At 52.6% G+C, this 13,009-nt stretch overlaps 1 protein-coding gene and 1 long non-coding RNA gene across 9 annotated transcripts in view; both read right to left on the bottom strand.

The window, feature by feature from the left end:
• The window catches only part of EIF4E3 (eukaryotic translation initiation factor 4E family member 3), a 42,885-nt gene extending 39,564 nt beyond the window's left edge, over nt 1–3,321 (bottom strand). For all 8 annotated transcript variants that reach the window (XM_084902093.1, XM_084902095.1, XM_084902096.1 and 5 more), the window contains exon 1: nt 3,125–3,321. In XM_084902093.1, coding sequence (XP_084758219.1) covers nt 3,125–3,243 — 119 coding nt within the window. In that variant the 5' untranslated portion in view covers nt 3,244–3,321. The remainder of the gene's footprint in view (nt 1–3,124) is intronic.
• Nucleotides 3,322–6,717: 3,396 nt separating this feature from the next.
• LOC311631696 overlaps nt 6,718–13,009 on the bottom strand; it is a 35,892-nt gene continuing 29,600 nt past the window's right edge. Inside the window, exons 2-3 of the long non-coding RNA XR_014796624.1 lie at nt 7,292–7,456; nt 6,718–6,851 (exon numbers count right to left, since the gene is read on the bottom strand). This is a non-coding gene — a long non-coding RNA (uncharacterized lncRNA). The remainder of the gene's footprint in view (nt 6,852–7,291; nt 7,457–13,009) is intronic.

Genomic DNA, 13,009 nt, shown 5'->3' with positions numbered 1-13,009 from the left:
ACTGTGAAGAAGTAATGGCTGAGTGGAGCTAAACCCGATGGGGTGGGCTGGTGGGAGTGCCTGCGACAGTGCACCTCTGTGATTAAAACACTCACTAAGAACCTACTGTGTGCCTGGAGTGTGCGCTCCCGGGAGTCACACAGAGGCCGTTAGAGCCTCATCACCAGGAAGAGGGACCGGTGCCCTCAGAGCAGCACAGCCTGGGAGCCCTGCTGTGAACACCCGCTGGGGGGCAGTGACCGCCTCAGCATCAGCGAGGCCTGCGGTGCAGCAGCTTCTCAGGGAGGCGAAGGGGAGAGGGCGCCCACTAGGACACAGCACCTGGCCAATCTTAGGGGCTCGGTCCAGACTCGCCCAGAGGGGCCCGCCGGCCGCCTTCACCAGCAAAAACCAACAGGACGAGTGGACTGTGGAGCTGGGGAGAAGCAGGCAATGAGGCTAAAGGAAGCTAAACAGGAAGTGGGCTGCACAGTAAACAAAGTCTGTGCCTTAATGTATAAGCCTACAGTTCTCACTTTTTTAAAGCTGGGGAATGCAGCTTGCTTTTTGTTTGTTTGTTTGTTTGTTTTTCAGATTAAAGTGGCCAGATCCTAAAAACAACCAACCAACCACAAAGCCAACCAGAGCTGCTCTGGTATAAGGCGGAGGGAGATCCAGAACCCGCTGCTAGGACACGCAAGCCCACCGCAGAGCACCCTCCGGTGGCGAGGGACAGTCAAACCTCAGCCGTGCCAGAGGACAGGGAGGTTGGGAATGAGGATTCTGAGCGGGTTCCAGGGCAAATGGAAACTTCACTTCTGCAACACCAAGAGGATGGTGGTATGGTTACACAGCACATGGCAGGCAGCGTGTCTTCTGACGCAGGCGGAGGCGAGGGCTGGAGATGCAGATTTGCAAATGATAAAGCAGAGGACTGGCGGGAAGGGAAAGCCACTGGGGAGGAACTCAGCAACGCCCGAGGGGTTTGGAGTGGCAGCTGCACTGGCGCAGACAGAGCTGGGAGAGAGGCTGTGAAGCTTATTCTAAGGAGAGAAGACAGGCAGGGGGGGCTAATCCCAGAGCAAAGGGGAGGCAGTGTGTGTCCGGAGGGGCGTGCCATTGTGAATCAGGCATGGCTGCCCCGAGGTGACATCTGAGCAGCCAGAAAAAGAAAACCAGCGCAGGCATCTAGGCAGGGGACCTGGAGGCGGAGGACCTGCTTCGGAGCACAAAGGAAGAAGGGGCAGTGAGCCCGCAGCGGGGAGGCTGGAGGGAGAGTGACAGGGAGACAGAGGGACTAGGGGGAGGGGGGCAGGAAAAGCTGCAGAATCCCATGCGCTGCTGTGAGCACTGTGGCTTCTGCTCTGAGGTATGAGGGGCCACTGTGGGCTGCTGTGAGGGAACGGGCGGCAGGGGCAAGGGCAGAGGCAAGGAGAGCAGCTAGGAAAAGGAATTCATGTGTGCAGCATTGGAATGAATTATAATTTCTAAACGTACAGAGCCACTTCTATTAAAGATTTCCACACCGTGACAATAACAGTACATTACACCGGACTCCTGGCTTTCAGAGAGCAAAAATGTGCAAGTACATAATAGGAAAGCTATAGTTTGTCTTCATGGAAGTTACCATGTTATTATTTTAAAAAGATACAAAATAGCCTTATCCAGGTGGCTCAGTGGTTGAGCGTCGACCTATGAACCAGGAGGTCAGGGTTTGATTCCAGGTCAGGGCACATGCCCAGCTTGCAGGCTCAATCCCCAGTGTGGAGCGTGGAGGAAGCCGATCAATGATTCTCTCTCATCATTGGTGTTTTTCTCTCTTTCCCTCTCCCTCTCTGAAATGAATAAAAAAATTTTTTTAAAGATACAAAATATTCTTTAAAAGTTGTATGTTATGCAGTATTAATATCTTAGACCATTCTTAAAAATGTTACTCTTGTAAGCAGAGGGACTGTGACCTGTTTAAAAGAAACTCTCCTGACAGTGTCCCCGCTGTCAACAGCATTCACAATTCAGACCTGGGTCGGGGTTTGACTCCTTGGAAACAGATACCTGTTAGCAAGTGGGCACAGCGCACCCTTCAAAACAAAGACACACATGTCTCATTTTGATAGCTGGCTAAAACCTCTCCTTATGACAGTAACATGCTCTTAGCATTCCATAATGAAAGTGAAAGTATTTGGGGGAAAAGGAGAGACTTGTATCCCCCCCCCCCCCCCCACTTCCCCTGAATGGGGAGAAGACAAGGGCCCGAGCGCCAGCTCTTCCAGGCGGTGCCAAGCCCCAGGGAGAAGAATGAGTCTGTCCTCCTTAAAAGATGAAGTTCACTTTATACAAGGCCCTTTAGACAAGACCAGAGGGCGTGCGGTAAGGACATTTCACAGAGGGCTGTCACATACATCTCCTAGCATGTAACCGCAGCGATGATCAAAATGCTCACAAGCTCCGGACGGCCAGGTGTAGGCCGGCCCTCAATGAGAGGTGCTGAAGGGGCTTTGCATGCATCAGTTTATTCCTGTCAACACGTCTCCGGCTCCTACTGGGTGCCAGGGACCGACCGTGCCAGGTGTGGTGGTATCGCCAGTGTCCAAAACCAGTGCCAGCTTTGTGCCCTCACCGGCGGGGCAGTGCTGGGGGCCTGCGCAGAGGAGGGACACACCCGGGGCACCGGGCAGCACGGGGCCTCGGGGCAGGCCGGTGCGCTGACCACAGGCGTCCCGGAGGGCTCTGAGGAAACCCTGAGAGCCATCACTGCCCCGCTCAACCGGCGAGCGGGCCGGCGGCCCCTGGACCCGGCGCCGGGCGGTGCGGGCTCCCGGGCGCTCAGACCAGAGTGGGAGCGGTCCGCGGCCGCCCCTCGCCGGCACCGTCTCGGCCAAGGCCAAGGTCGCGCCCCGAGCGCCCCAAGTCCCTCGGGGTGACCGGGCCTCCACCCCCGCCCCAGGCCCGCGCTCGCCGCGGCCGCCCTCTAAGGGGGCTGGGAAGGGGGACAGGAAGGGAAGGTGCGGCCGAAAGTTGGAGCGCTACGCCCGTGCGCTCTAGCCGCTCGCCCCGGCCCCAACCTCGGCTTCCGGGCCCGCGAGCCGCCGGCCGGCCCGGAGCCCAGACAAAGCGCAGCGCAGGCCGCGGCGCGGCCAGGCCTCACCTGTCCAGCCAGAAGGTCCAGGGCGAGTGCAGCGGGACCCCGCCCGGCTCGGGCCGCGGCGCCGACAGCGGCTGCAGGCCGGGCGGCGCGGGGGCGGGCGCGGCGCGGGGCCTCGCCATTTTCTGCGCCCCGCCTGCCGCAGGACCGGACGCCTGGCGGGCGGCTGAGTCACCGAGCCTGCCCGCCGCCCCGCCAGGCCCCGCCAGGCCCCGCCCCGCCAGGCCCCGCCCCGCCAGGCCCCGCCCCGCCAGGCCCCGCCCCGCCCCTCAAGGCCCCGGCTCCGCCCTCGCCTGCCCACCGCCCCAGACCTCGCCCCCAATCCCTCCCTGTCTGATCCCACGCCAAGCCCCGCCCCCGCCTGGCCCCAACCAAAGCTAGCCAGCGGCCCTGGGCGAGGTGGGGTCAGTGTGGACACCGCCTGGATGAGAGCAGCGGCCTGGGACATCTTGGCAGGCTATGGGGGTGGAGGAGCAATACGGATCAAGCGTCTAATTCTTTATATATATATATATTATTACTGATTTCAGAGTGATAGAAACATCAATGATGAGAATCACTGATTGGCAGCCTCCTTCACACCCCCTACTAGGGATAGAGCCACAAACCTGGCATGTGCCCTTGACCTGAATCAAACACGGGACCCCTGATAAAGCAGCTAATTCCGTAGCCAGACAAGAAGTTGACAGCTGAATGGAGAAGAGGGAGGGATGGCTGGATGGTGGAGGGAAGGAGTGGTTGGGACGTTGACAGATGACTAGGGTAGGGTTGGAGGAATGAAAGGGCAGTGGGAAGCACAGCTGGGTGTGACTGACAGATAGATACAATGGGAACCAAACTCTGGAATGCCAGGGACGCTGACATAGGTATGAGGTTGTAACAGGTCAGCCTTACAGCTGATTGGAGGGCCTAGAGCCCCCAACCCACTCTCTCTGCTGCTACCATGTGCGGGCTTATGGTGAGGGGGCAAGCCTGGCCCCAAGCCCGGCCAACTTCAAAGGCAATTCCCAAAGCCAGCTGGGGCTCCAGGCTGGCCCCAGAGCACCTGCTGAAGGAGGAGGAACCCAGACAGTGTGGACGCCGAGCCCTCTGCGCTCGGCACCTCTGGATAAAGAAGTCCCCGTGGCCAGCAGGTTCGGGGGACCCTCCTGGCACAGCGCCTCTCTGGGTCTGCGTCTCTCCGAAAAGAAAAGGCGAGGGTGAGGGCGCGTGAGCATCTGTCATAACTGGCACAGGCACCAGCCCTCTCACCCTGAGCTTCCGGACCGGCCCTCTCCAGTCTGACAGTTCCGGTTCCCATAGATGTTCCCTGGCCTAACCTATGTCTGCTCTTCGCTTGAGCCTCCATGGGCTGGGCCAGCACCGGAGCTGCAAATCCGATGGGTTCAGGCCAGCACCGGCAGCGGAGACGTCCATTGCAAACCCCGACAGGTGCCTTCCCTAAAAAGGTATTCAAGTCCAGATAAAATGACAATGAAAACCAGCCTCCTGCTTTTTGATTCCTGCTTCAAACATAATTTTTTTTTTTGTTAATCCTCACCCAAGGATATTTTTTCAATTGGTGTTTAGAGAGAGTAGAAGGGAGGGAGAGAGGGAGAGAGAGAGAGGTGAGAGACACATCAATTGGTTGGTTCCTGCACGCACCAGAGATTGAACCGCAACCAGGTATGCATGTGCCCCTGACTAGGAATCAAACCCACAACCTCCAGTGCACACGCCAGCGCTCTAACATAGTTCCTATCCAGCACGTGATGCTGAAAGCAGGGACATGTTTATAAAGTCCCCAACTTTGAGATACTGGAGGTGCTTTTGGTTAGATGCATTTTTAAAAATTTTTCTCCTTTTATTTTTTCAAGAAAATACATATATGGCATTGTTTAGGCTGTTCTGAGCACTTCATACCTAACTCATTTAATCCTCACAAAAATCCAATGAGGACGATACTATTATCGGCCCATTTCATTAAAGAGTAATGCAGAAGTTAAATGAACCCCAAAGCCACACACACAGCTAATAAACGAGAGAGCCCGAGGTGTTCGGAAGCGGAGTGCAGGCTTTCAGCCTCTCTGACCAAGCCTAGCGGCTCCACATGGCAAAAACAGGGCAGTGAACAGTCTTCCCTCTCCCCAGGCCGTCCGTCCCCTGCCCAGAGGAAACCCTGCTCACAGCTCCCTTCCAGGAAAATGCAAGTATGCACATAAAAGCGTATATCTAGATATAAATTGTACACCTATCTGAATCTTTCAGAACAGAAATAGGAGAATTTTATACCATTGTTGCACATTCTTATCTTATCTTACATCATATATTTGAAGATTTTTTTTTTCCATAACAAAATATATAGGTCTATTTCATTTTAAAGGCCACAAAGCAATCCGTTCTAAAGAAGTAATATAATTTAACTCACTACCCTCAAGATTTCGGTGGTCTGGAGTCATTGTCTTTTATAAATAATGCTACCATAAACAATTTTGTATTTGATGTCTTTCCTCATCTGTACCAGTTTATTTCAGAACTTAGGAAACTGTAAATTTTGTCTAGGTTTAAACATGTGGTACATTTTGCTAAATTCTTGTGTAAATGGTTACATGAATTTATTTTTATTTATTTATTTTTAAAATATATTTTTATTGATTTTTTACAGAGAGGAAGAGAAAGGGATAGAGAGTTAGAAACATCGATGAGAGAGAATCATTGACCAGCTGCCTCCTGCACACCCCCTACTGGGGATGTGCCCGCAACCAAGGTACATGCCCTTGACCGGAATCGAACCTGGGACCTTTCAGTCCGCAGGCTGATGCTCTATCCACTGAGCCAAACCGGTCTCGGCGGTTACATGAATTTATATAGCGTTAATTTATAAATAATAGTTGATTCTGAAAATTTATATTTGCCAGTTGACATTTACATTTATAAAATTCTAAAGCATTGGTAGAGAGGCAGTTTTGCTTTCTAATGATCAAAACAAGTCAAACTATCAAGTTGAACTTCTACCTTATGTTCTTTAACAACACCCTCGGCAAGAAAGAGTTAATTAAAACATTCTGTCTGTAGCTGCTAACAGACAGTCTATACACATGGTAAGTTACTCTCCGAAGCTAGCAGTACAGTCTGGCCATTCTTCCTTATTGAGTACGTTTATGTACTTCCCTCTCTCGCTTCGGCTCCCAGGATGCTCAATCACATGAATATTAACCAATGAAGAAGCATCGCTAATTCTGTTACTTTACTCCTAGTTTTATTGCAATGACTTAATTTCACACATGCATCTTATACAAGCCCTCGAGTCTATTTTAGAAATGGGAGATAGAAAAAGGACCTTTAGATTAATGAGAAGTCAGGTAATGCCACTAAGGTAAGAAGCAAGGAGAGAGCAATGAGCATAACTTCCATTCCCTTCCGGTTTGAAACACTGCTCTTGGGAATCATCCTTAGAAGATAACAAATTGGGAAAATTCCTCTTGTCTTCCCCCTTTGTAACTGGAGCGCAGGAATTAGAATTTCAGGGTAGAAAAGGAATTTGAAGATTATCTAAGCAAACCTATCTTTTACAAATGAGGAAACTGAGGCCCAGAGGGGTGAAGTGACTCACCTGAGGCCACCACTCTCGGAAATGACAGAGGAGGACTAAAGCGCGGCAGCTTGCGGTCCAGGCCAATGTGCTTCGAGTAACAGGCAGTCAGAAGACTTGGGTGGCAGGAGAGAGGAAGAGAAGGTGACCACGCAGCTCCTAGCACCGAAAACAAAAAAAGGACTTGAGGCACTCATAAATAATTAAGCAATTAGCTGAGCAGCTACTCCCCTCCCTCCAGCATGCAGTCACCAAGGCAACTTGGGCAGGGAGCCTGCTAGTTGCCTAGTAACAGTGTGGTTGGCTCCCCTGACGAGCTTCCTAGGCATCACAGGATTTGAGAACAGGAAGAGCTGGGGCAGGGGTCAGTATTGGAACACCTTCCTTTTCCAAACAAAGAAAGGGAGGCACAGAGAAGCTGAGTAACCTATGCAATGTCACACAGCTGCTCAGAAACCAGCCAGGCGTTCTATTTCCAGGCGTCTGCTGCACTAAGGACTGCCTTGGGGACACTGAGAGGGGGAGCGGGGGAGATCTCTCCATAATTCCTAGGACAACAAGGAAGTAAGACCCAGCCAGCAAGCAAGAAAGAGACAGACCTTGAGCTCTCATGTGCAATTAGCTGGTAATTTGATCAGCCCAACTTTCATCATCACCATGGCAACATGGGTGAGGTGGGTGCTGGTTGCCTAGTAACAAGTGGTCTTCTGTCTTCTGCTCCTATCAGGCTCCTTGGGAGTCACAGGAACAGTGGAATGCTGGAGCTGAAAAGGAAGGCAGAGACCCTAACTCAGTCTCTTCCTCTGACAAATGAAGAAACTGAGGTTTGGGACCCGGTGCAGTCACACAGCCACTGAGCTAGCTAGTGACAGGGACCCCTTGTTGGCAGCCAGTCTTTCTGAATTCCCTCCATTTCCTGTCCCTGTCACAGAACTGCAGAAAAGGAAGCGTCACTCAAAGTGAAGAGATGGAGGGAATGGCTGGTGGTCCCCAGAGTGCTCTACCACTTGTCTGAAGGTGGCTATGCCACACCCAGGCCTGGCACATAGTGGGTGTGCACGGAGGCACTACGCATAGTAGTTAAACTCAGGGTCTCTGAAGTCAGAAAACCTCAGTCAGAGCCAGCTCGCCCCAAACCTGGCAGCTTCTTGTCCCTCTGTGCCTCGGTCTCCACATCTGAGAAATGGGCATCCCAACAGTGCCTACCTCTCAATGAGCATAAATTATCATTAAAATTAACTGAGAAAATGGACACATGATTAGTAAGGATGATGCAGTAAATGTTAGGCATTCATTTATTCTACATTCAACAAGTATTTGTGGCAAGTCTGCAATGCAAATGGAATGCCCTAGGCTCTTGAGATTTATTAGTGAGCAAAACAGAAAAAGAAATCCCTGCCTCAGGGAGCTCACCTTCCCGAGGAAAGACTGTGCGCGTGTGTTTGCATTGTTTAAGTGTTTGTTGAAGGGATGGGAAAACTTACTGGCGATATCCTATGTTTATGTTGCCGGGCTCTTTAAGTCTGAGAAGGCTCCTGTTTACAGCGCTGTCTGTATGTGGGAGCACTTTTTAAATTTTTTTTCCAGAGAAACAGGAAGGCAGTGGCCACTAGATGGCAGTCCCTAGATACAAGGCACAGGGGGCAGGCTGAGGCCTGGGGCACACTTCCAGCGGTGTGCCTGCTCAGGCCTGGGGCGATGGCTGAGAGGCTGCAGGAGATTTGAAAATCCCCTAGGACACTGGGGAAAGGGAGAGTGGGGAGGCTGTGAGTGGATTAAGAGTGATTGCTTTAACCCATGTACAAAAATTAATTCAAAACAGACCCAAGACCTACACATAAGATCTAAAACAATGAAGTACAAAGAAGAAGACATAGGTACTAAACATATGAACCTTGGTCATAGAGGACATTTTATGAACTTGACCCCAAAATAAAGGGAAGTAAAAGCAAAAAGAAATGAATGGAACTATCTATAACTAGAGGCCTGGTGCATGAAATTTGTGCAGGGGGGATGTCCCCTCAGCCCAGCCTGTACCCTCTCTAATCTGGGACCACTGGGGGAATGTCTCACTGCCATTTTAGGCCTGGGCATCCCTCTCATAATCCAGGACCACTGGCTTTTAACTGCTCACCTGCCTGGTCACCCCTCACTGCCCCTCCTCCCTGCTGGCCTTGTCACCCCACGCAGCCTGCTGTTCGATCATCAGTCTGGTTGTTTCGGTTTTGACGACCCCTGGATTTTTATATTTTAGGACTGTGGTTGGCAAACTGTGGCTGGCAAGCCACTTGCGGCTCTTTGGCCCCTTGTGTGTGGCTCTTTCACAAAATACCATGGCCTGGGCGAGTCTATTTTGAAGAAGTGGCATTAGAAGAAGTTTAAGTTTAAAAAATTTGGCTCTCAAAAGAAATGTCAATCGTCATACTGTTGATATTTGGCTCTGTTGACTGAGTTTGCTGACCACTGTATTAGGATAATAAAAGTGTAATATGTAAATCAACCGAATGGCCAAACAGTGGACGACTATCTGGATGACCTTCCAGACAGAGCGGGGCTGCGAAGGCTCCTCTTGCATGGATTTCGTGCATCAGGCCTCTAGTCCCATATAATAAAAGGCAATATGCAAATTGACTGACCGGTGGAATGACCAGTTGCTATGACATGCACTGACCACCAGGGGGCAGACACTCAATGCAGGAGCTGCCCCTGGTGGTTAGCGTGCTCCCACGGGGGAGCACCGCTCAGCCAGAAGCCGGCTCAAGGTTGGTGAGTGCAGTGGCAGTGGTGGCAGTGCTAAGAATGTCCAACTGACCACTTAGGCCTGCTCCCAAGCCAGCAGGTGGACATCCCCGAGGGCTCCCAGACTGTGAGAGGGGGCAGGCTGGCTGAGGGGGCCCTCCCTCCAGCCGGCAGGCGGATATCCCCCAAGGGCTCCAGGAATGAGAGGGGGCAGGCTGGGCTGATGGTCTGCCCACCACCCCAATGCACAAATCTCGTGCACGGGGCCTCTAGTTCAGCCATAAGGAAGGTTGAAATAGCACCATTTGCAAGAACATGGATGGACCTTCAAAGTATTACACACTGAGAGAAGTCAGTCAGTCAGAAACAGCTAAGAGCCATATGATTTCATTCATATCCTATCTAACGAAGAGGGAATATGTTAATTGACCATCATGCTCACACAAATATGGTGGCACCCACAGCCAATAAGGAGAGGATATGCTAACTGACTGCCCGTCCTCAAAGATGGCGGTGCCCACTCCCCTCAGCCCCACCGGGGCGGCAGGCATGCAGCATGGCCAGGCCCACACCCAGGTGGGTTCAGCCGCTCCACACGCCTTCCTCTGGAGTCCCCCACTCCTCTCAGCTCTCCAGCCCCCAAGGCACGGGCAAGCCTCGAATGGCGGCTGCCTTTGCTCAGGTAACCAGGGCCGGCCGAGGCCTGCACTGCTGGCAGTGGCAGCAGCAGAGGTGTGATAGGCATCACCTTCCCCTGATCACCAGGTCGCCTGCCACCTGAGGGCTCCCAGACTGTGAGAGGGGGCAGGCCAGACTGAGGGATCCTCCCTTCAGTGCATGAATTTTCATGCACCAGGCCTCTAGTATGGGATATAAGACTGAAACTCAGACACAGACAGATGACCGTATGGTGGTTACCAGAGAGAGGGTGTGGGAGACAGTAAATGGTGACGGAAGATGAAGTGACTTTGGTGGTGGGCACACAATACAATACACAGCTCATGTACCACATAGATGTAACTTGCAACCTATCTGATCCTATTGACCAATGTCACTCCAGTTAATTTAACTTTAATAAAGACAGTGACTGCTTTAGGGAGCAGAGGCCCACTTTGCCAGGCCCCTGCATGGTGCGCTGTGTAACTTCGGGCGTTACCGACCTCGCGCGCTCTGCTTTCTTGCTGGAATGCGGAGAAAATGACTAGGGCCTCTGACGGGGCTGCTTGGAGGCGTGAGCAAGAAAAATGTCTAATGCACCTGCAAACTCAACCCGTGCGACTTACAGGAAAAGCTCCACCCGTGTTACTCATCTGGAGTCCAAAGACCCCTGAAGGCCGTTCCGAGGGTGAGAGGAAGGGGAGGGGCGGGGAGACAGCGCGTGGGAAGCATCTGCAGCCAGCAGACTGAGGGCCTGCCTGTCACCGAGCCCGTCAGCGGGACACGGAGGCTCAGGTGTCACCCTTCACATCCACACCCATTCGTCCAGCAATTTTAGAACTGGAGACATTTGCTGGCAAAAAATATTGTAACTGCACAAAATTTTCAGCACTGTAACTATTGTGCAAAGCACTGCGTTAGTCATGAAGGTGCTAGCGGCAGTTTAGGCCAACACAACCTTAGCCGTTACTGACCTCTTCCCTTCCTGGTCTCCAAAGTCTCTTATTCGTCACCATCCCACTTTCCTCCGCTGCACACCAACGCAACAAACAAACCTTTAATTCTGATCTTCCTCGCACAAGGGAACAGCAAATCTTAACGGAGAGATTTCCCAGTCACGTCCACATGCTGTGATTGAGGACTGCAGGCTGACTCTGCACATGAGCAGGAACAGGCTCCCGTTCTAGCCCCAGGCGCCAGGTGTCCTCCACCATCCAATCCTCTGGTCCCATACTTCCGGTTTCTCTGGCTCCTCAAGTGGTGCTTCCTTCAGTGGCCTTACTAAACCTGGGTCTCTAGTCGGAGTTGGTTTTTCTGTTTTGGCTTTGGTAGCTGTTTGCTATTTGGAATCAGTGAAGTTGCGGGGGTACTGCCGCTGCCATGAACGTGTTGGTCCCAAGCGCACTCATGAGACAATCGCCCATTCAGCCCACGGTTGGCACCATCCGGTTGGCACCGAGAGTTAGGTGCTGAGCCGTTTCCAATCGGATCTTCCTCTTCCTTCCCCAGCTACTCCGGCCGACCACCCCACCCCCGCAGACCCTTAAGACCTTCCCCCCATCAAACTCACACCCTATCGCGTTGCCTAGGGGCACCCCTCACCGCTCCCTGGGGGGTGGGGTCAGCCTGGGCGAGGGCCGTGGTGTTCTGGTCTCTAGTCATTCCAGTCATACAGTGTTACAGTAGCTGGCTACACAGACAGACAGACACACACACACACACACACACACACACACACACACACACACACGAGACCTGGTGCACGAAATTCATGTATGGGGGTTTCTATCTTTCGGAGAGGATCCAAGATGGCTGCACCTAACCGCAGCCACACACAACAATTTCAATAAAATACAACTAAAATATAAAATGAACATTATCCACAACTACAGGAAAGTCTACTGACTGGAAATTCTACAACGAGAAGCAAGGAGAAAACCAGAAGGAAGAGAGGAGGAGCTGTAAAAGCCTAAGGTACGGAGACACTCTGTGCGCGCAGAGAGGACGGAGCCGGAAAGGAGGGGGAGGCTGAGTGCCTGGCTGGCGTTCCCTAGCGGGAAGGAGACAAAAGCTCCGGGCTGTGCTGAACTCCAGATCCGACAGCACTGAACCCCAGTTGTAGGCCAGACCCCAGGGACCCAGGCTCAGACAGAGGGAGCCGGGGCTGTGAGGCGGAATCTCAGGGGAGCAGTGAAAGGCAGAGTCCCCGGAGGCGCGCACACTGCACCCAGAGGACAGACGGTTGACTCTGTTGCTGGATTGCCCTGGCGGGAAGAGACAAAAGCTCCGGACTGTGCTGAGCCCCAGTTCCGACTGCTCTGAACCCCAGTTCTAGGCCAGACCCCGGGGACCCAGGCTCACATAGAGGGAGCTGGGCTGTAAGGTGGAAACACGGGGGAGCGGCGAAAGGAGGTCCCAGAGGCGCACACATTGCTCAGAGAAGGGACGGTTGGCTGTGCCGCGGGATTGCCCTGGCGGGAAGGAGACAAAAGCTCCAGACTGCTCTTAACCCCACTTCCAATCCCACTTCCAACTGAACTGATCCCCAGTTCCGGGCTCATTGGGGGAGAGACTAGACTGCTTGGTAGCAGGTGAAACTGGAGGGCACGTCACTCTCAGAGGTGCTTGCAGCGAGTACCAAAGGACCCTGAGGAACACTGAGACTCAGGAGCCGCATAGGGCGTGGCTGATGGAAGCCAAGGCTGTAGGCTCCACCCTGAAACTCCGCCCCATCCAGGCAGAACACAGAGACTTTTAAGGCTACCAACTCAGGGAAGCTCTGAAAATGCCGAGTCAAGGAAATAGATCACAAACGAAAGAAATGGAGGACAAAAAGCAACTGGATATAGAGTTCAAAACCACGCTTATAAGCTTGTTCAAGAATCTCCTAGAAAAGGCCGATAAAATAAATGAGGCCTATG

This window comes from Pipistrellus hanaki, assembly GCF_964339955.1.
Source record: "Pipistrellus hanaki genome assembly, chromosome: 13".
In the NCBI taxonomy this organism is placed as follows: Eukaryota; Metazoa; Chordata; class Mammalia; order Chiroptera; family Vespertilionidae; genus Pipistrellus; species Pipistrellus hanaki.
Note: the sequence above shows the minus strand (reverse complement) of the source record. Positions and strands in the feature narration are given on the sequence as shown.